This window comes from Amblyomma maculatum, chromosome 3 (genome assembly GCF_055883805.1).
Source record: "Amblyomma maculatum isolate TAMU_Amacu chromosome 3, ASM5588380v1, whole genome shotgun sequence".
In the NCBI taxonomy this organism is placed as follows: Eukaryota; Metazoa; Arthropoda; class Arachnida; order Ixodida; family Ixodidae; genus Amblyomma; species Amblyomma maculatum.
Window position 1 is genome coordinate 130777512 of NC_139346.1, and position 22431 is coordinate 130799942.

At 42.9% G+C, this 22431-nt stretch overlaps 1 protein-coding gene across 1 annotated transcript; it reads left to right on the top strand.

The window, feature by feature from the left end:
• Nucleotides 1–1229: 1229 nt before the first annotated feature.
• On the top strand, nucleotides 1230–15554 carry LOC146196033 (uncharacterized). The gene is made up of 15 exons (XM_084596910.1): nucleotides 1230–1248; nucleotides 1314–1370; nucleotides 6410–6466; nucleotides 8112–8168; nucleotides 8963–9019; nucleotides 9245–9301; nucleotides 9528–9584; nucleotides 9810–9866; nucleotides 10092–10148; nucleotides 10374–10430; nucleotides 10659–10715; nucleotides 10944–11000; nucleotides 11244–11296; nucleotides 12390–12447; nucleotides 15420–15554. The coding sequence occupies exons 1-15, from the start codon at nucleotides 1230–1232 to the stop codon at nucleotides 15440–15442; spliced, it is 780 nt and encodes a 259-aa protein (XP_084453036.1). The 3' UTR covers nucleotides 15443–15554.
• The last annotated feature ends 6877 nt before the right edge of the window (nucleotides 15555–22431 follow it).

Here is a 22431-nt window from a genome sequence, read left to right on the forward strand (position 1 = left end):
CATCTTGTAGAGAGGAATGAAATTACAGCAAATGTATAAAACGTCAAAAATTGTTTCAGTTTTGATGCATGCTAAAGTCTAATAAATTGTTCAAAATGATGGTTCCACTTCATGATGTATGTAACTCAATCACGTCTTCCATATGCGTGGCTAACAAAGTTTACGCTTTCTGCATCCAGGAGGAATCAGTGGAATTTCAGGAGCGGGAGCAGAGCGATCTTTAGGCGCCGCTGTTGGTAAGTAAATTCAGCGTTGAACGTAACTTTAAATATTAACAAATAGAGCATCTTGTATTCAGCAATGAAATAAAGCAAATGTAGAAAACGCCGAAAATTGTTTCAGTTTTCATGCGTGCTGAAGTCAAATTGATTGTTCAAAATGATGGTTCCACTTCATGATGTATGTAACTCAATCACATTTTGCACATGCGTGGCTAACAAAGTTTACGCTTTCTGCATCCAGGAGGAATCAGTGGAATTTCAGGAGCGGGAGCAGAGCGATCTTTGGGCGGCGCTGTTGGTAAGTAAATTCAGTGTTGTACATAGCTTTAAACATTAACAAACATAGCATCTTGTAGAGAGGAATGAAATTACAGCAAATGTATAAAACGTCAAAAATTGTTTCAGTTTTGATGCATGCTAAAGTCAAATAAATTGTTCAAAATGATGGTTCCACTTCATGATGTATGTAACTCAATAACGTCTTGCATATGCGTGGCTGACAAAGTTTACGCTTTCTGCATCCAGGAGGAATCAGTGGAATTTCAGGAGCGGGAGCAGAGCGATCTTTAGGCGGCGCTGTTGGTAAGTAAATTCAGCGTTGAGCGTAGCTCTAAACATTAACAAACATAGCATCTTGTAGAGAGGAATGAAATTACAGCAAATGTATAAAACGTCAAAAATTGTTTCAGTTTTGATGCATGCTAAAGTCAAATAAATTGTTCAAAATGATGGTACCACATCATGATGTATGTAACTCAATCACGTCTTGCATATGCGTGGCTAACAAAGTTTACGATTTCTGCATCCAGGAGGAATCAGTGGAATTTCAGGAGCGGGAGCAGAGCGATCTTTAGGCGGCGCTGTTGGTAAGTAAATTCAGCGTTGAACGTAGCTTTAAATATTAACAAATAGAGCATCTTGTATACAGCAATGAAATAAAGCAAATGTAGAAAACGCCGAAAATTGTTTCAGTTCTCATGCGTGCTGAAGTCAAAATGATTGTTCAAAATGAAGGTTCCACTTCATGGTGTGTGTAACTGAATCACGTCTTGCACATGCGTGGCTAACAAAGCTTACGCTTTCTGCATCCAGGAGGAGTCGGTGGAATTACAGGAATGGGAGAAGAGCGATCTTTGGGCGGCGCTGTTGGTAAGTAAATTCAGCGTTGTACTTAGCTCTAAACATTAACAAATATAGCATCTTGTAGAGAGGAATGAAATTACAGCAAATGTATAAAACGTCAAAAATTGTTTCAGTTTTGATGCATGCTAAAGTCAAATAAATTGTTCAAAATGATGGTTCCACTTCATGATGTATGTAACTCAATCACGTCTTGCATATGCGTGGCTGACAAAGTTTACGCTTTCTGCATCCAGGAGGAATCAGTGGAATTTCAGGAGCGGGAGCAGAGCGATCTTTAGGCGGCGCTGTTGGTAAGTAAATTCAGCGTTGAGCGTAGCTCTAAACATTAACAAACATAGCATCTTGTAGAGAGGAATGAAATTACAGCAAATGTATAAAACGTCAAAAATTGTTTCAGTTTTGATGCATGCTAAAGTCAAATAAATTGTTCAAAATGAAGGTTCGACTTCATGGTGTGTGTAACTGAATCACGTCTTGCACATGCGTGGCTAACAAAGTTTACGCTTTCTGCATCCAGGAGGAGTCGGTGGAATTTCAGGAATGGGAGCAGAGCGATCTTTGGGCGGCGCTGTTGGTAAGTAAATTCAGCGTTGTATTTAGCTTTAAACATTAACAAACAGAGCGTCTTGTGAGAGGAATGGAGTTGCAGCAAAAGTATAAAACGCCAAAATTGTTTTAGTTTTGATGCGTGCTGAAGTGAAATAAATTGTTCAAAATGATGGTTCCACTTCATAATGTATGTAACTCAATCACGTCTTGGATATGCGTGGCTAACAAAGTTTACGATTTCTGCATCCAGGAGGAATCAGTGGAATTTCAGGAGCGGGAGCAGAGCGATCTTTAGGCGGCGCTGTTGGTAAGTAAATTCAGCGTTGAACGTAGCTTTAAATATTAACAAATAGAGCATCTTGTATACAGCAATGAAATAAAGCAAATGTAGAAAACGCCGAAAATTGTTTCAGTTCTCATGCGTGCTGAAGTCAAAACGATTGTTCAAAATGAAGGTTCCACTTCATGGTGTGTGTAACTGAATCGCGTCTTGCACATGCGTGGCTAACAAAGTTTACGCTTTCTGCATCCAGGAGGAGTCGGTGGAATTTCAGGAATGGGAGCAGAGCGATCTTTGGGCGGCGCTGTTGGTAAGTAAATTCAGCGTTGTACTTAGCTCTAAACATTAACAAACAGAGCATCTTGTAGAGAGGAATGAAATTACAGCAAATGTATAAAACGTCAAAAATTGTTTCAGTTTTGATGCGTGCTAGAGTCAAATAAACTGTTCAAAATGATGGTTCCACTTCATGATGTATGTAACTCAATCGCGTATTACACATGCGTGGCTAACAAAGTTTATGCTTTCGGCATACAGGAGGAATCAGTGGAATTTCAGGAGCGGAAGCAGAGCGATCTTTGGGCGGCGCTGTTGGTAAGTAAATTCAGCGTTGTATTTAGCTTTAAACATTAACAAACAGAGCGTCTTGTGAGAGGAATGAAGTTGCAGCAAAAGTATAAAACGCCAAAATTGTTTCAGATTTGATGCGTGCTGAAGTGAAATAAATTGTTCAAATGATGGTTCCACTTCATAATGTATGTAACTCAATCACGTCTTGCACATGCGTGGCTAACAAAGTTTACGCTTCCTGCATCCAGGAGGAATCAGTGGAATTTCAGGAGCGGGAGCAGAGCGATCTTTGGGCGGCGCTGTTGGTAAGTAAATTCAGCGTTGTATTTAGCTTTAAACATTAACAAACAGAGCGTCTTGTGAGAGGAATGCAGTTGCAGCAAAAGTATAAAACGTCAAAATTGTTTCAGTTTTGATACGTGCTGAAGTGAAATAAATTGTTCAAAATGATGGTTCCACTTCATAATGTATGTAACTCAATCACGTCTTGCACATGCGTGGCTAACAAAGTTTGCGCTTCCTGCATCCAGGAGGAATCAGTGGAATTTCAGGAGCGGGAGCAGAGCGATCTTTGGGCGGCGCTGTTGGTAAGTAAATTCAGCGTTGTACTTAGCTCTGAACATTAACAAACATAGCATCTTGTAGAGAGGAATGAAATTACAGCAAATGTATAAAACGTCAAAAATTGTTTCAGTTTTGATGCATGCTAAAGTCTAATAAATTGTTCAAAATGATGGTTCCACTTCATGATGTATGTAACTCAATCACGTCTTCCATATGCGTGGCTAACAAAGTTTACGCTTTCTGCATCCAGGAGGAATCAGTGGAATTTCAGGAGCGGGAGCAGAGCGATCTTTAGGCGCCGCTGTTGGTAAGTAAATTCAGCGTTGAACGTAACTTTAAATATTAACAAATAGAGCATCTTGTATTCAGCAATGAAATAAAGCAAATGTAGAAAACGCCGAAAATTGTTTCAGTTTTCATGCGTGCTGAAGTCAAATTGATTGTTCAAAATGATGGTTCCACTTCATGATGTATGTAACTCAATCACATTTTGCACATGCGTGGCTAACAAAGTTTACGCTTTCTGCATCCAGGAGGAATCAGTGGAATTTCAGGAGCGGGAGCAGAGCGATCTTTGGGCGGCGCTGTTGGTAAGTAAATTCAGTGTTGTACATAGCTTTAAACATTAACAAACATAGCATCTTGTAGAGAGGAATGAAATTACAGCAAATGTATAAAACGTCAAAAATTGTTTCAGTTTTGATGCATGCTAAAGTCAAATAAATTGTTCAAAATGATGGTTCCACTTCATGATGTATGTAACTCAATAACGTCTTGCATATGCGTGGCTGACAAAGTTTACGCTTTCTGCATCCAGGAGGAATCAGTGGAATTTCAGGAGCGGGAGCAGAGCGATCTTTAGGCGGCGCTGTTGGTAAGTAAATTCAGCGTTGAGCGTAGCTCTAAACATTAACAAACATAGCATCTTGTAGAGAGGAATGAAATTACAGCAAATGTATAAAACGTCAAAAATTGTTTCAGTTTTGATGCATGCTAAAGTCAAATAAATTGTTCAAAATGATGGTACCACATCATGATGTATGTAACTCAATCACGTCTTGCATATGCGTGGCTAACAAAGTTTACGATTTCTGCATCCAGGAGGAATCAGTGGAATTTCAGGAGCGGGAGCAGAGCGATCTTTAGGCGGCGCTGTTGGTAAGTAAATTCAGCGTTGAACGTAGCTTTAAATATTAACAAATAGAGCATCTTGTATACAGCAATGAAATAAAGCAAATGTAGAAAACGCCGAAAATTGTTTCAGTTCTCATGCGTGCTGAAGTCAAAATGATTGTTCAAAATGAAGGTTCCACTTCATGGTGTGTGTAACTGAATCACGTCTTGCACATGCGTGGCTAACAAAGCTTACGCTTTCTGCATCCAGGAGGAGTCGGTGGAATTACAGGAATGGGAGCAGAGCGATCTTTGGGCGGCGCTGTTGGTAAGTAAATTCAGCGTTGTACTTAGCTCTAAACATTAACAAATATAGCATCTTGTAGAGAGGAATGAAATTACAGCAAATGTATAAAACGTCAAAAATTGTTTCAGTTTTGATGCATGCTAAAGTCAAATAAATTGTTCAAAATGATGGTTCCACTTCATGATGTATGTAACTCAATCACGTCTTGCATATGCGTGGCTGACAAAGTTTACGCTTTCTGCATCCAGGAGGAATCAGTGGAATTTCAGGAGCGGGAGCAGAGCGATCTTTAGGCGGCGCTGTTGGTAAGTAAATTCAGCGTTGAGCGTAGCTCTAAACATTAACAAACATAGCATCTTGTAGAGAGGAATGAAATTACAGCAAATGTATAAAACGTCAAAAATTGTTTCAGTTTTGATGCATGCTAAAGTCAAATAAATTGTTCAAAATGAAGGTTCGACTTCATGGTGTGTGTAACTGAATCACGTCTTGCACATGCGTGGCTAACAAAGTTTACGCTTTCTGCATCCAGGAGGAGTCGGTGGAATTTCAGGAATGGGAGCAGAGCGATCTTTGGGCGGCGCTGTTGGTAAGTAAATTCAGCGTTGTATTTAGCTTTAAACATTAACAAACAGAGCGTCTTGTGAGAGGAATGGAGTTGCAGCAAAAGTATAAAACGCCAAAATTGTTTTAGTTTTGATGCGTGCTGAAGTGAAATAAATTGTTCAAAATGATGGTTCCACTTCATAATGTATGTAACTCAATCACGTCTTGCACATGCGTGGCTAACAAAGTTTACGCTTTCTGCATCCAGGAGGAATCAGTGGAATTTCTGGAGCGGGAGCAGAGCGATCTTTGGGCGGCGCTGTTGGTAAGTAAATTCAGCGTTGTATTTAGCTTTAAACATTAACAAACAGAGCGTCTTGTGAGAGGAATGGAGTTGCAGCAAAAGTATAAAACGCCAAAATTGTTTCAGATTTGATGCGTGCTGAAGTGAAATAAATTGTTCAAAATGATGGTTCCACTTCATAATGTATGTAACTCAATCACGTCTTGCACATGCGTGGCTAACAAAGTTTACGCTTCCTGCATCCAGGAGGAATCAGTGGAATTTCAGGAGCGGGAGCAGAGCGATCTTTGGGCGGCACTGTTGGTAAGTAAATTCAGCGTTGTATTTAGCTTTAAACATTAACAAACAGAGCGTCTTGTGAGAGGAATGGAGTTGCAGCAAAAGTATAAAACGTCAAAATTGTTTCAGTTTTGATACGTGCTGAAGTGAAATAAATTGTTCAAAATGATGGTTCCACTTCATAATGTATGTAACTCAATCACGTCTTGCACATGCGTGGCTAACAAAGTTTACGCTTCCTGCATCCAGGAGGAATCAGTGGAATTTCAGGAGCGGGAGCAGAGCGATCTTTGGGCGGCGCTGTTGGTAAGTAAATTCAGCGTTGTACTTAGCTCTAAACATTAACAAACATAGCATCTTGTAGAGAGGAATGAAATTACAGCAAATGTATAAAACGTCAAAAATTGTTTCAGTTTTGTTGCATGCTAAAGTCAAATAAATTGTTCAAAATGATGGTTCCACTTCATGATGTATGTAACTCAATCATGTCTTGCATATGCGTGGCTAACAAAGTTTACGCTTTCTGCATCCAGGAGGAGTCGGTGGAATTTCAGGAATGGGAGCAGAGCGATCTTTGGGCGGCGCTGTTGGTAAGTAAAATCAGCGTAGTACTTAGCTGTAAACGTTAACAAACATAGCATCTTGTAGAGAGGAATGAAATTACAGCAAATGTATAAAACGTCAAAAATTGTTTCAGTTTTGATGCATGCTAAAGTCAAATAAATTGTTCAAATAGATGGTTCAATTCATGATGTATGTAACTCAATCACGTCTTGCATATGCGTGGCTGACAAAGTTTACGCTTTCTGCATCCAGGAGGAATCAGTGGAATTTCAGGAGCGGGAGCAGAGCGATCTTTAGGCGGCGCTGTTGGTAAGTAAATTCAGCGTTGAACGTAGCTCTAAACATTAACAAACATAGCATCTTGTAGAGAGGAATGAAATTACAGCAAATGTATAAAACGTCAAAAATTGTTTCAATTTTGATGCATGCTAAAGTCAAATAAATTGTTCAAAATGATGGTTCCACTTCATGATGTATGTAACTCAATCACGTCTTGCATATGCGTGGCTAACAAAGTTTACGCTTTCTGCATCCAGGAGGAATCAGTGGAATTTCAGGAGCGGGAGCAGAGCGATCTTTAGGCGGCGCTGTTGGTAAGTAAATTCAGCGTTGAACGTAGCTTTAATTATTAACAAATAGAGCATCTTGTATACAGCAATGAAATAAAGCAAATGTAGAAAACGCCGAAAATTGTTTCAGTTTTCATGCGTGCTGAAGTCAAATTGATTGTTCAAAATGATGGTTCCACTTCATGATGTATGTAACTCAATCACATTTTGCACATGCGTGGCTAACAAAGTTTACGCTTTCTGCATCCAGGAGGAATCAGTGGAATTTCAGGAGCGGGAGCAGAGCGATCTTTGGGCGGCGCTGTTGGTAAGTAAATTCAGTGTTGTACATGGCTTTAAACATTAACGAACAGAGCATCTTGTATAGAGGAATGAAATTATAGCAACTGTAGAAAATGCCTAAAATTGTTTCAGGTCTCATGCGTGCTGAAGTCAAAACGATTGTTCAAAATGATGGTTCCACTTCATGGTGTGTGTAACTGAATCACGTCTTGCACATGCATGGCTAACAAAGTTTACGCTTTCTGCATCCAGGAGGAATCAGTGGAATTTCAGGAGCGGGAGCAGAGCGATCTTTAGGCGGCGCTGTTGGTAAGTAAATTCAGCGTTGTACTTAGCTCTAAACATTAACAAACAGAGCGTCTTGTGAGAGGAATGGAGTTGCAGCAAATGTATAAAACGTCAAAATTGTTTCTTGTTCTCATGCGTGCTGAAGTCAAATTGATTGTTCAAAATGATGGTTCCACTTCATGATGTATGTAACTCAATCGCGTCTTGCACATGCGTGGCTAACAAAGTTTACGCTTTCTGCATCCAGGAGGAATCAGTGGAATTTCAGGAATGGGAGCAGAGCGATCTTTGGGCGGCGCTGTTGGTAAGTAAATTCAGTGTTGTACATGGCTTTAAACATTAACAAACAGAGCATCTTGTAGAGAGGAATGTAATTACAGAAAATGTATCAAACGTCAAAAATTGTTTCTTGTTCTCATGCGTGCTGAAGTCAAATTGATTGTTCAAAATGATGGTTCCACTTCATGATGTATGTAACTCAATCGCGTCTTGCACATGCGTGGCTAACAAAGTTTATGCTTTCTGCATCCAGGAGGAATCAGTGGAATTTCAGGAGTGGGAGCAGAGCGATCTTTGGGCGGCGCTGTTGGTAAGTAAATTCAGCGTTGTACTTAGCTTTAAACATTAACAAACAGAGCATCTTGTAGAGAGGAATGTAATTACAGAAAATGTATCAAACGTCAAAAATTGTTTCTTGTTCTCATGCGTGCTGAAGTCAAATTGATTGTTCAAAATGATGGTTCCACTTCATGATGTATGTAACTCAATCACATTTTGCACATGCGTGGCTAACAAAGTTTACGCTTTCTGCATCCAGGAGGAATCAGTGGAATTTCAGGAATGGGAGCAGAGCGATCTTTGGGCGGCGCTGTTGGTAAGTAAATTCAGTGTTGTACATGGCTTTAAACATTAACGAACAGAGCATCTTGTATAGAGGAATGAAATTATAGCAACTGTAGAAAATGCCTAAAATTGTTTCAGTTCTCATGCGTGCTGAAGTCAAAACGATTGTTCAAAATGATGGTTCCACTTCATGATGTATGTAACTCAATCGCGTCTTGCACATGCGTGGCTAACAAAGTTTATGCTTTCTGCATCCAGGAGGAATCAGTGGAATTTCAGGAGCGGGAGCAGAGCGATCTTTAGGCGGCGCTGTTGGTAAGTAAATTCAGCGTTGTACTTAGCTCTAAACATTAACAAACAGAGCGTCTTGTGAGAGGAATGGAGTTGCAGCAAATGTATAAAACGTCAAAATTGTTTCAGTTTTGATGCGTGCTGAAGTAAAATAAATTGTTCAAAATTATGGTTCCAGTTCATGATGTATGTAACGCAATCGCGTCTTGCACATGCGTGGCTAACAAAGTTTATGCTTTCTGCATCCAGGAGGAACCAGTGGAATTTCAGGAGTGGGAGCAGAGCGATCTTTAGGCGGCGCTGTTGGTAAGTAAATTCAGCGTTGTACTTAGCTCTAAACATTAACAAACAGAGCGTCTTGTGAGAGGAATGGAGTTGCAGCAAATGTATAAAACGTCAAAATTGTTTCAGTTTTGATGCGTGCTGAAGTAAAATAAATTGTTCAAAATTATGGTTCCAGTTCATGATGTATGTAACGCAATCGCGTCTTGCACATGCGTGGCTAACAAAGTTTACGCTTTCTGCATCCAGGAGGAACCAGTGGAATTTCAGGAGTGGGAGCAGAGCGATCTTTAGGCGGCGCTGTTGGTAAGTAAATTCAGCGTTGTACTTAGCTCTAAACATTAACAAACAGAGCGTCTTGTGAGAGGAATGGAGTTGCTTGCAAATGTATAAAACGTCAAAATTGTTTCAGTTTTGATGCGTGCTGAAGTAAAATAAATTGTTCAAAATTATGGTTCCAGTTCATGATGTATGTAACGCAATCGCGTCTTGCACATGCGTGGCTAACAAAGTTTATGCTTTCTGCATCCAGGAGGAACCAGTGGAATTTCAGGAGTGGGAGCAGAGCGATCTTTAGGCGGCGCTGTTGGTAAGTAAATTCAGCGTTGTACTTAGCTCTAAACATTAACAAACAGAGCGTCTTGTGAGAGGAATGGAGTTGCAGCAAATGTATAAAACGTCAAAATTGTTTCAGTTTTGATGCGTGCTGAAGTAAAATAAATTGTTCAAAATTATGGTTCCAGTTCATGATGTATGTAACGCAATCGCGTCTTGCACATGCGTGGCTAACAAAGTTTATGCTTTCTGCATCCAGGAGGAACCAGTGGAATTTCAGGAGTGGGAGCAGAGCGATCTTTAGGCGGCGCTGTTGGTAAGTAAATTCAGCGTTGTACTTAGCTCTAAACATTAACAAACAGAGCGTCTTGTGAGAGGAATGGAGTTGCAGCAAATGTATAAAACGTCAAAATTGTTTCAGTTTTGATGCGTGCTGAAGTAAAATAAATTGTTCAAAATTATGGTTCCAGTTCATGATGTATGTAACGCAATCGCGTCTTGCACATGCGTGGCTAACAAAGTTTATGCTTTCTGCATCCAGGAGGAACCAGTGGAATTTCAGGAGTGGGAGCAGAGCGATCTTTAGGCGGCGCTGTTGGTAAGTAAATTCAGCGTTGTACTTAGCTCTAAACATTAACAAACAGAGCGTCTTGTGAGAGGAATGGAGTTGCAGCAAATGTATAAAACGTCAAAATTGTTTCAGTTTTGATGCGTGCTGAAGTAAAATAAATTGTTCAAAATTATGGTTCCAGTTCATGATGTATGTAACGCAATCGCGTCTTGCACATGCGTGGCTAACAAAGTTTATGCTTTCTGCATCCAGGAGGAATCAGTGGAATTTCAGGAGTGGGAGCAGAGCGATCTTTGGGCGGCGCTGTTGGTAAGTAAATTCAGCGTTGTACTTAGCTTTAAACATTAACAAACAGAGCATCTTGTAGAGAGGAATGTAATTACAGAAAATGTATCAAACGTCAAAAATTGTTTCTTGTTCTCATGCGTGCTGAAGTCAAATTGATTGTTCAAAATGATGGTTCCACTTCATGATGTATGTAACTCAATCGCGTCTTGCACATGCGTGGCTAACAAAGTTTACGCTTTCTGCATCCAGGAGGAACCAGTGGAATTTCAGGAGCGGGAGCAGAGCGATCTTTGGGCGGCGGTGTTGGTGAGTGAATTCAGCGCTGTACTTACCTTTAAACATTAACAAACAGAGCACCTTGTACAGAGGAATGCAATTACAGCAAATGTAGAAAACGTCAAAAATTTTTTTCAGTTTTGATGCGTGCTAAAGTCAAATAAATTGTTCAAAGTGATGGTTCCAGTTCATGATGTATGTAACGCAATCGCGTCTTGCACATGCGTGGCTAACAAAGTTTATGCTTTCTGCATCCAGGAGGAATCAGTGGAATTTCAGGAGTGGGAGCAGAGCGATCTTTGGGCGGCGGTGTAGGTATGCAAATTTTACGTTGAATTTACTTTTCGAAATTAGCACCGAAAACATCTTGGAGATTGTGAAGAGCGTTAGGAAAATGTATAAAACTCTGAAAAAATTTCAATGCTCACAAATGTTAAATATAAGCAAAGAATTCAAAATTATCGTTCAGCTTCAGGATTTCTTTTAAGCAATCTCCAACTCTGAATATTAAATTCCTGTAAAGCCATGGCTAATCATGTTCACACTTTCTGTACCTAGGTGGAATCAGTGGAACTTCCGGAAAGGAGGGAGAACGATCTTTAGCCGGCGGGGTTGGTAATTAAATTTCTAGTTGAATGTATCTGAGGGAGAATGAAAGGATGTGGCAAATTTTAATGCTTACACGTGGCCAGCAAAATATAAGGGGATGACCAACCTGGAGAGATATGCGTGCGGGAGGGCTTTTGTAGGGTTCTAAATGAGGTTAGAACTTATGTATAGTATGTACATACTTCCATGCTTGCGATACGAAGGCGAGAAAAGAAGGGTGGACAACTGAGCTAGTGTGTGCATATTTTCAAGTTTTTGATGCAGCAGAATAAAAAACAGCGGGGACGCAGAAAGAAACATACAGAGCGAGGACGAGCTGCACCAAAACGTTCTTCTTAATGCAACGGGAGGCATATTTTCAAGGTGTTGAAGATATGTACCAACTACCTCACTTATTCGCCCTTTCAACGTTCATTTCCAGTACTGTGAGTCTTTCTATGTGTTACCCGCATCAGTTAGATACGCGACGACTGTGCCATTACCTTGCTTTCATCAACCTGCCGTGCCCGCCTTTACTCCCGTTGCATCAAGAATAACGTTTTTTGTCTCTCATAGCCCGAGTCGCTTTGAGACGTTAAACCCCACAAACTCAACCAATAAGAAAGTATGGGTGCAGTTTGTCCTCGTCCTGTACGTTTCTTTCTGCGTCCCCGTTGTTTTTTATTCTGTTGCACCAAAAACTTGAAAAGAAGGCAACAAGACAGAGTTGTTGGGGTGTATACTGCTTGTAATGATGACATGCAGATGTCATATTAGTATCATGACTGAATGAGTTTGGTGCCTCGATTCTGACTGTCAAGTTATCGGTGGTCGATGTTTTAGGTATACGTTAAGGTTGTGTGGAAGGCAGGTTTCAAAACCCTATTCAAACACTATATACCATAGCATAGGCTTAAGAAAACCACACCATTTGTCGAAAATGTTAAAGGATTTATGTCACTAAAGCGAAAGCTAGAGAACCAGCAAATTTAATACTCTCAATGTAGCTGGCATTGCGTATAACACCTAGATGAAGAGCAGACCTTTAACTGCTATGGTGAAGAGTGAACTTTTTACACACGCCTAAAAAATGCTATGCTGTACGTCTCAAAATAGGAGGCGTTGGTGGAATCTCCGGAAAGTAGAGCGAGTGATATCTGGGTTGCTGGATCAGGTACGTAAATTGTTTGTACAAATGTCGCCTAAAAACTGAAAATTGTATGTTATCCCAAATGTGTATGAAGATGTTTCGGCTATTTTGAGAACTACTAAACAGTAACTTCCAGATTAGTGACGTAACCGCGAAACATCGCCATCATCAGAGTAGCTAACTTCACTAAAGACCAATGGCGTCGTCACTTGCCCTTCCAATTAGCCTGGCATGTGTATCCACGGACGTAATATCCCCGAAAATTTTATATTATTCCTCCCCCCCTCCCCTGGATTTACACAGTCCTTACTAGGCATTCCTGCTATTGAAATCATATCTGTTCCGCCGAACGACCATCTTGCCTTCACATCATATATTTATGCCCACGCCTATTTCTGCTCCTTGAATCTTACCAAGACATCGGTAACTCACATTCTTTCCCTGGTGCACCCTATACTGTCGCTGTCTGATTGTCATACCTACCTCATTCCTTTACATCTTTCGGTGTGTATTCATGAATTTATCTTAAACCCTTTTCATTAGCCTCCACGTTTCTGCCCAATAGGTGAGCACTGGAAAGAGGCAAATTATTTACTTTCGTTCTCCGGAACACATCCGTAAAAGTAGAGGCAAAGTAATTTAAAACTCAAGAAATCCTGATGTGTTTCTTGAGAGTACAAGTAAACTATCTCTGGCAACGCATTTCATCAACAGATAGGTACTCCAACCGCAGCTTTTAAACAGGCGGCAGCTGTTCAAATCGTGATTGGTGTTGGCTGAGCTTCCTCACGTGCGACACAGATAAAAGTCGCTATTTAAGGCTCGCCAAAACACGGCACAAGCCGATACAGTTGTTTTGGGACAGTATGATAAATAATCTCCCTAAGGCGGGTGGTTCTAATGTCTGTCCAATCTTACAGAGATGACTTCAACCGGTCATTAGTATTGAGTGCAAGTCATTTCCTTTGTAGCGACATATACTGGTATCCTTTCAGAGACAGTGTATAGTGACTCTTTGTCAGGAGGTAGAGAAATTTCGCTTGTTTTCCTGAGCTTAAGTAGGAAGGAGAAGGTCATAAAAAACATTTCATTTCCGTCGCTTAGGCAAAGAGCGTCTTATTCCGATAAAGTAGGCATTGCTAGCAGAAACGGGGCTTCTTCGCTTTGGGTGACGCCGGCGAAAGTCTTCAACAACCCCTCTAATAAGGCAGGACTTGTACGTTTCATACAGACGATGACGTCATAAAATGTGCGTTGTCGGCCTTCCACGCGAAAAAAAAAAAGGTAATACGACTTCCGTCGTGCCCTAGTTTTGTCGGACGATCCACCCACTCTAACCATTTCCTATTAAACGTCATTGTGAAAATATTTATTAAATAATATAGAGGACATCGTCGAAAACGGTTGGGCCCTCAAATAAAGCCACCAGCGCTGAATTAATTCCCTGCCTTGTGACGTTCTAGTAAGTGACCTTGTCAGCCCTGTTGAGGGCTGAACAGTTTCCAGTGTCATCAGTGAGTTCGTTGTTTGAGTAGCGTTAACAGACCTGCGTTAACTGCCATATAAGGAGGGTAACTGAGCACTGGTGAAATCTCCCCTGCTCTTGAATAGAGCAGAAACGCTGTAGTGTGGCCAGGTGTCTACGTGTGGTGCTCGGTCGCGGCTTCCTGCTGCTTTAGGTTTTCGTGTAATGGGGAATAAATTGGCAATCTGTTTGCAATGATCAAGTGAGCATTTCGAACATTTGTGGTGTGGGATAGGCACTATATGTGGCTGTGGGGGGGATCTGATACACAGGTCCGTCCACTCTGGCTTGAACACAACCATTGCCGCCGGTCCGGTCTTGCAATGAAGCTATTGGCAACCTGCGTGAGGCACCGCCTCCAGGTCCCTGTTTCTTGTGCGTGAGATTGCTTCGACTGTGGTCGCGCCTGGCACACTTTGAAGGCAGCGACCGTGGTCAAATTAAGAGTGGGTGGCTGCGTACACACGATACCGCTGCGGAATGAGCTTTCCGGTTTCTAGGCAAATACTAATGGCGAGAGATGAAGAAAAGCTTGGATTGCATGCGGTAACGGGGCCCTGAGGATTCTCAGGGCATTGTGAATAGACTTGCTGTGAGAGCAATGGCGAGATGCTGTTTCGGAGCCAGAGAAGACGATCACATATGACTTGCGTGTAGTGACTACAACAGGAAGTGTAGCTTCTTCAGCGTATCCAACGTTTGGAGCACGAGATTAACTGTGCTGAAAGCGGTCGTCTTATGCACCAAGTACATGTCTTCATCTGTGCATCTGACTTCAGCGTTGCTGTCGTACATGTGCAAAAACCTATTGATGTGAAAGCACAGCGACGAGAGCGTAAGTAAACGTGAATGTTTCTTGAGATAGGTGCCACTTGTATCAATCGCTAGTGTCCAATTGACTAGCGATTGTCCTACGGGACTCTTATCTCGGGAATCATTTTTCAGCAGCGGTATTCAGGACCGCTGAATAATTTCAATGCCAATGCTTTAAGCGGGATAGGCGTCGATGTTCTGGCTTGCTTGTCGGTTGAGTGTCATTCGGTAGACATCTGCGTCCACGTGGCATTCATTGGAGATGGGGGCAATCTTTATAAGTTATATTTAACCAAGCTGGGTTAATGTATCTCCATCTGTTCCTTTATTAGGGATGGCTAACAATGATTAGGAAGCGCAAAGCGCTGAAAGTACAAAAACATCTATGAAAAGCAACTCCACAAGAAACTACTTGGCGACGACAGTCGTACTGTAATAATAAACCTGAAGCTATCAAAGCAGACTACTTAGTGGGCCAGCATGCGGCCACAAAATTAAGCCATTAAATGCCAAATGCCTCTTCATGCTGGCATAACGCATGCAGGCACTGCGCAATGGCCCGTCCGCACATAGGATGTTGTACGTTTTTCTATAGCTGACGAATAATTTGCATTGCGACGTATCCTAATGATACTTGTACATTTTTGTTTTGTTCTAGGGAACCAGTATACATCGACATAACGTCAGCTTCGTGTACAGTCACCGAGAGCTTGCTTTTGTATATTCTTCCAGTCTTCTTCGGGTAATTATTGTATCAAGAAATAAAAATAAAGAAAATATTTTGTTGAGTGACGAACCGAAAGACAATCTGAGTGGCTTCATCATGAAAAACTTCTCAATTTCGTTACTTGGCATACGTACTGGCCCATCGTTTATTTACCACATTGTACTTATCATCAGGGTGCCGGATTTGTGTAAATGAATAACGATGTCTAGTTCATGCTTACATTACAAAACATGTAGTAATGCAACGAAATAAGTTCATAAGCGCCACCTGCCTCCACATCAGTACATTCGGCATGACCTGCCTATTAGGCCTAGAGAGTTGTATAGAAGGTGTTTTAAAGCAAACGGTTTGAATGTGCCGTGCCAATTTCTGTCAATAGTGCAGTTCGCTTTTACTTGGTAAAGGTTTATGAAACCTGAACATGTTTGTGGTGGCACCACAAAACAAAAGTCAGAAGTCACGATAATAAATAACTCCCTTTCGTTGCGAAAACAATTACAAAAACAAAATCGCAGTTTTTCTCTCTCCTTTCATTTTGTTTGTAAATTACTTCAAAGCAAATCGCACAAATAGTTTATGAAGACAAGGAGAAAAAGTTTATGGATCACCGTGCGAATATGCACGGCAAACTACAGCAGACAGCATTTGTTTTGTATTACTATAACGCCTTCAACCTTTTATTCATTAGGTTTTATTTTAAGAAATATATCCTTTCTCTGACGCAGCACGTTTACGTGAGAGGACTTGTAGCCTTTGGTGCAATTCTGCGCATGTAGTTTCCGCAGTGATGGTGGCTTTTTAGTTTTTATCTTATATCATGTGTACCTGCGGAATTTAACATAGTTTCCAAAGAGACAGATTATTTATATGGTATGTGAAAGTAAGTCAGTGTTGTTTTCTGTAATGAAGCCTAGCCGGGGTCAGTTTTTCATTCTCTTCATTGGCACTTTTTTTTTCAAGAAGTCAAACACACCCCGCTGTCTTATGCCTTAAATTGTTCCTAATTATTGTTAGTTTTCTTTAACTATCAGACATCAAAAGGATATAAAAAGATGAAAATTTATCTTTGTATCCCATATTTGTTATCGCAGCAGTCACTTAAAGCTATTTCTCTAAATTGTCCAGAAGGCAACAAACATTCGAAATATATATCTGAGATAATAACCCTAATCTAAGCAAACAAAATGTGTATATGTGAGGAAACATTGTTTTGAGGCTTACTTAGCCATAAATTCGCAGAATATACTGAAGGGTATTTGTTAGAGAATATGCGAAAAATATAAACTTGCACGAAATCATTCAATAACATTTACTCGTCTAAGTTGAATGGGAATAATTTTTGTCTCGACCGAAAAATTTTGCCAGTTGAGTCCATGCGTTCACCTCTGCGTTGCTCGTTCTTGTTATTCACTGCGGGGCACTTCCCAGCGGCTGCAAGTGCGCAAGAGCAGAGCCACCACTCTACTGCTGTAATACAATGGTGCGCAAGGAATGCTGCCAACTTCTGTAGTAGATAGATCTCCTCAAGGGTATGGTTAGAAAAATAATGAAGCAGCAGCATGACAGGAGGATCATAGGAGATACCCACCTAGACTTCTGCAGCCAGAGAGCTCATCCCACGGCTGCAAGAAGGGCTATAGTACAGAGATGGCGCTCAGCTCAATCACAGCCATCTGGGCAGCCGATGGGAAGTGCGCTGCTAGAAACAGCAAGCACGGTGCAACTTGGGGTAGAACTAAAAGGCTCAACTTGCAAAATATTTTGTCGTTTAAAACAAGAACTATTCCTACTAAGCATTCAGAATCAATGCTATTGAATGATGGCTTGCAACTTACTATCGTTCATATTTTTATTTGGAACACTTCACTGCACAATAGACGCCTGAAAAGGCTCAAGGAGCCACTTTTGTCATAAATGACTAGAATTTATCGTCCCAAAGGGACACAGGCTAATATTAGACACCGTTTTGTCACACACACACGCATATATATATATATATATATATATATATATATATATATATATATATATTGTCACGCTAATGACGACGATGAGGGATGGTGATGGTGAGGCAGAAGAAGAAGAAGAAGCGTTGGTGCCTGGGGCTAGTAGGCTTCACCTTATCCCACTGCCATATCACTGTAAATAAACACCCCTTTGCTATTTCATCGTAACAAAAATGTCACGCTAATGACGACGATGAAGGATGGTGATGGTGAGGCAGAAGAAGAAGAAGAAGCGTTGGTGCCTGGGGCTAGTAGGCTTCACCTTATCCCACTGCCATATCACTGTAAATAAACACCCCTTTGCTATTTCATCGTAACAACTTGGTGGAAGGTGCTCCGTTCGATCCCCAAATACGGCGCAGCAAGAACCACTGGAGTTTCGACGTAGTCGCCGCCTTGCTGGACTGCCACCGCTTCCAAACATCATGGACCACAGCGATTCTAACCGCGCCGGCCGCGACGCTGCAAGCCAGGCTGGTGACAGGCCTGCCCCCTCCAGCTCTATTCCCTGCCAGCCTTACCGGGAACCACGACCTTTTGCAGGAGAGGAAGGTGAGGACGTTGAGAAGTGGCTACTTCATTATGAACGAGTTAGTCGGTACAACCGGTGGGACCCTATCACCATGCTCACAAATGTCGTCTTCTTTCTAACTCACACGGCGATGACATGGTTCGAGAATAACGAGGACAATTTGACAACTTGGGAACGGTTTGCCACCGAGATCAAACAGCGTTTTGGTGACTCTGTACCGAGCAAAAAACGGGCTGAGCAGACCCTTGCCCAAAGAGCTCAGTTGCCGGATGAAACTTGTACCACTTATACAGAAGAGATCCTCCGATTGTGCAGATGTGTCAATTCCAACATGCCCGAAGAAGATAGAGTCGGCCACATTTTGAAGGGTATCGCGGCTGACGTATACAACTTTTTAATCGCCAAAGACAGCCTTGAAACCGTCTCCGATGTCATTAAACACATCCGCGCTTTTCAAGCTCTGAGAACGCGTCGTATTGTGCCAAAATTTGGGCGGCTGGCCAACGTGCCTACCGTGGCCAGCCTTGATGACCACGCCCAACTAGATCTTCCGTCGACGATCCGGCAAATCGTGCGGGAAGAACTCTTGCGGCTCAACCCACTTCCCCTGCACGAATCTGCTGAGGTCTCTGTCCAGAGGGTATCTAGACGGCCGGCTTCACCACCACAAGCGATTACCGTTCAGCCTTTCCCACAAGCTCCTGAAGTTGCAGCTTCCATTGACTATCCTCCCATGCATTTCGCCAACCGGAATGCGTCGGTGCCTGACGCCCCAAGGTATGACGTCGCCTCAAGTGCCCATAGATCTTCCATTCGATCTACCAGGATTCCTGAGCAGTATGAGCATTCAGACAGACCTACGACGCACCCAGCTGTTCCCTGCTCTTATTCGCAACAGCATTTTCTACCTTCTCCGCCGATATGCTACCGCTGCGGCGTCGAAGGTCACATCGCCAGATACTGCCGCAGTAGGTTCCCACCTCGCTATAACCGTCCGGCGCTTCCAACAGTACCCAACAATCGGCAATACAATCCCGTTTTTCAACAATCAAATACTCAGCGTGGGTATTACCGCAACATCCATAACCAGAATATCCGCGACCACTCCCCTGCATCTGATAAAGTGTTACTCCACCACCCGCCTTCCGTGCGCGTCGTTCTCCATCACCACGACGGCGCCCCATGTCGCCTCAGCATCATCAGCAGGAAAACTAACCAGCGCGACCAATGGGGGTGAGGCCGCTGGAAATGTGCTGTGTGCCAACATCCCTCCAACTATAATGCTCAAAAACAAAATTCGTGTGTTTATTGATGGTGTGTATACATTAGCTTTGGTGGATACGGGTGCGACTGTGTCTGTGATGAGTAATCAGTTTAGGCGCTTGTTGGGACGCAAAGTGATGTTTGAATATGACCGTGCTTCAACGTTTTGTGGTGTGAGTGGAGAGGCGTTGCGGCCACTGGGTGTGTGTAGTGCGCAAGTGTCTGTGGGTGGTGCAATTTTTCAAGCCGAATTCGTAGTCTTACCCCACTCTACGCATGACATCATTTTAGGAATGGACTTCTTGAAGTTTTGTGGCGCTACCGTAGACTGCCGAAGTCAAGAGGTTCATTTTGATGGCTCGCATCTGCCGACACTTTTTGAAAGTGGCCGTGATGAAGAAACAGTTTTTAGTATTACCGAAGACACAGTAGTTCCACCCTTGTCTGCCATGTTCGTCCCCGTGTCCGTTCCACTTCTTGAGAAGGTTTTATTCCAGGCCATGGTGCACCCAGTTCACTCAGCATGCCTGAAGAAAAATGTAATTATCCCTCACTGTATGATATCCGTGCATCATGGTAGTGTCTCGTTATGGACCATCAACCCATCGTCCGAGCCCGCAGTTTTACCAACGGGATTGAAGCTTGCCTCTTGTGGACCCGATGCGCCCCACGTCGTTGCTTTGGTCACAGATGCTACGAGTGCCATCGTACCTTTGCCTGCTGATGAAACTTCAATCTCCCGCATGATCAGCGCCGATCTCAGCTCACCTCAACGCCGTACTCTTGTGGATATTCTTCTACCTTTTTCGCCTATGTTTGACTTTTCTGAAACAGATGGACCAACCTCTCGCCCTGCACATCGGACCCATCATAGCATCGACACTGGTTCGGCTCGTCCCATTCGTCAAAAGCCATATCGCGTGTCCCCATCTGAGCGCAAAGTCATTCATGAGCAAGTGGAGGACATGCTACAGAAAAAGGTGATACAGGAGTCATCTAGCCCCTGGGCTGCCCCTGTTATTCTTGTACGCAAGAAAGACGGTTCGTGGCGATTCTGCGTCGATTATCGGCGTTTAAATTCTGTTACGAAAAAGGACGTCTATCCTCTTCCTCGCATAGACGATGCCCTCGACTGCCTCTCTGGTGCGTCCTATTTTTCTTGTCTTGATCTCAGATCTGGCTACTGGCAAATTCCAATGGACCCTGCAGATAAGAAAAAAACAGCCTTCGTAACGCCAGATGGCCTTTATGAGTTTAATGTTATGCCATTCGGGCTGTGTAATGCGCCAGCTACATTCGAACGCTTTATGGACACAGTTTTGCGCGGCTTAAAATGGGACATTTGTCTTTGCTATCTGGACGATGTCGTGATATTTGGGAAATCCTTCCAAGAACACAATGACCGTCTAGTACGTGTCTTGAATTGCCTGCACAACGCCGCCCTAATTCTGAACTCCAAAAAGTGCCGCTTTGGAGAGCGCCAAGCGCTGGTGCTAGGACACCTTGTCAATGGTGATGGTGTAATGCCGGATCCCCAGAAAACTGCCGCTGTTGAGTCTTTTAAACCCCCGCAGACAGTGAAGGAGTTGCGCAGTTTTCTAGGGTTGTGCTCGTATTTTAGACGCTTTATACATCGCTTTGCTGACGTTGCTTACCCATTGACGTGCCTTCTCCACAAAAACTCTACTTTTAACTGGACACCAGACTGCGACGCGTCATTCCGTCAACTGAAGTTTCTTTTAATATCGAAACCCATCTTACGTCACTTCGATCCTACTGCAATGACAGAAGTACACACGGACGCTAGTGGAATCGGTCTTGGTGCAGTCCTTGTCCAACGGCACAATGAACGAGAGCATGTTATCGCGTACGCAAGTCGTACCCTGAGCAAGCCGGAGCGAAACTACACAGTCACCGAACAGGAATGCCTAGCTGTAGTTTTCGCTGTGCAGCGTTTCCGTTCATATTTGTACGGACGTTCGTTTACTATCGTAACTGACCATCATTCACTCTGTTGGTTGCGGAACCTTCGAGACCCATGTGGTCGCCTCGCACGCTGGGCCCTCCGGTTACAGGAATATGACTTTGCCGTGGTTTACAAAAGCGGGAGGCGTCATGCAGACGCAGATTGTCTTTCTAGGATGCCAATGGCCACTACTGGACCTGAAAGCGACGATTTCGACAATTATATATCGACCCTCGAGCCAGCGTTCCCCGACACGAATGTTTTCAAAACGGAACAGCAAAATGATACCAGTCTGCAGCCTCTCTTTGCCCAAGCCAACGTACCTACAAGCCGTTTTTGTGTGCATGATGGCCTCCTATGGAAAAAGAGTTATTCGCCTGTCGGCCAGCGATACCTACTCGTAGTTCCCAAGACGTTGTGCACGGACGTATTGCGTGTTATGCATGATAATCCAACTTCTGGGCATTTGGGATCGGTTAGAACACTCCACCGTGCTCAAGAAAGATTTTACTGGCCCAGAATGCGCTCGACGGTTGAACAATACGTTGCCAGTTGCAAGCAATGTCAACGCCACAAACGTCCAACTGCAACTCCGTCTGGCTTGCTGCACCCTGTGAAGACCCCGACAGCACCGTTTGATCAAGTAGGCATTGACCTCGTAGGTCCGTTTCCGAAGTCCGTGGATGGAAATCGCTGGATTGTAATCTGCGTGGACTATCTCACACGTTACTGTGAAACCGCCGCTCTTCCATCTGCTACGGCGCATCAGGTGTCGCTTTTCTTGCTGCACTCAGTCATCTTACGACACGGGCCGCCACGAATTGTCATCACTGACCGGGGCCGACAATTCACTGCTGATGTTGTTGAAGAGCTCATGCGTTTATGCGCCGTAACTTTCCGACACTCGACGCCATACCATCCCCAGACAAATGGCTTGACTGAGCGCGTCAACAGAACGCTTATCAACATGCTAGCCATGTATGTGGACGCAGGGCATAAGAACTGGGACACCATACTGCCCTTCATCACGTATGCGTTTAATACCGCCACGCATGAGACGACTGGATACAGTCCATTTTTTCTGCTTTACGCCAGACCACCACGCTACTCTCTGGATACTATCCTGCCCTTCACAAGCCGTGAAGACCCCTGCCTGGCTGAGACCCTCTGTCTCGC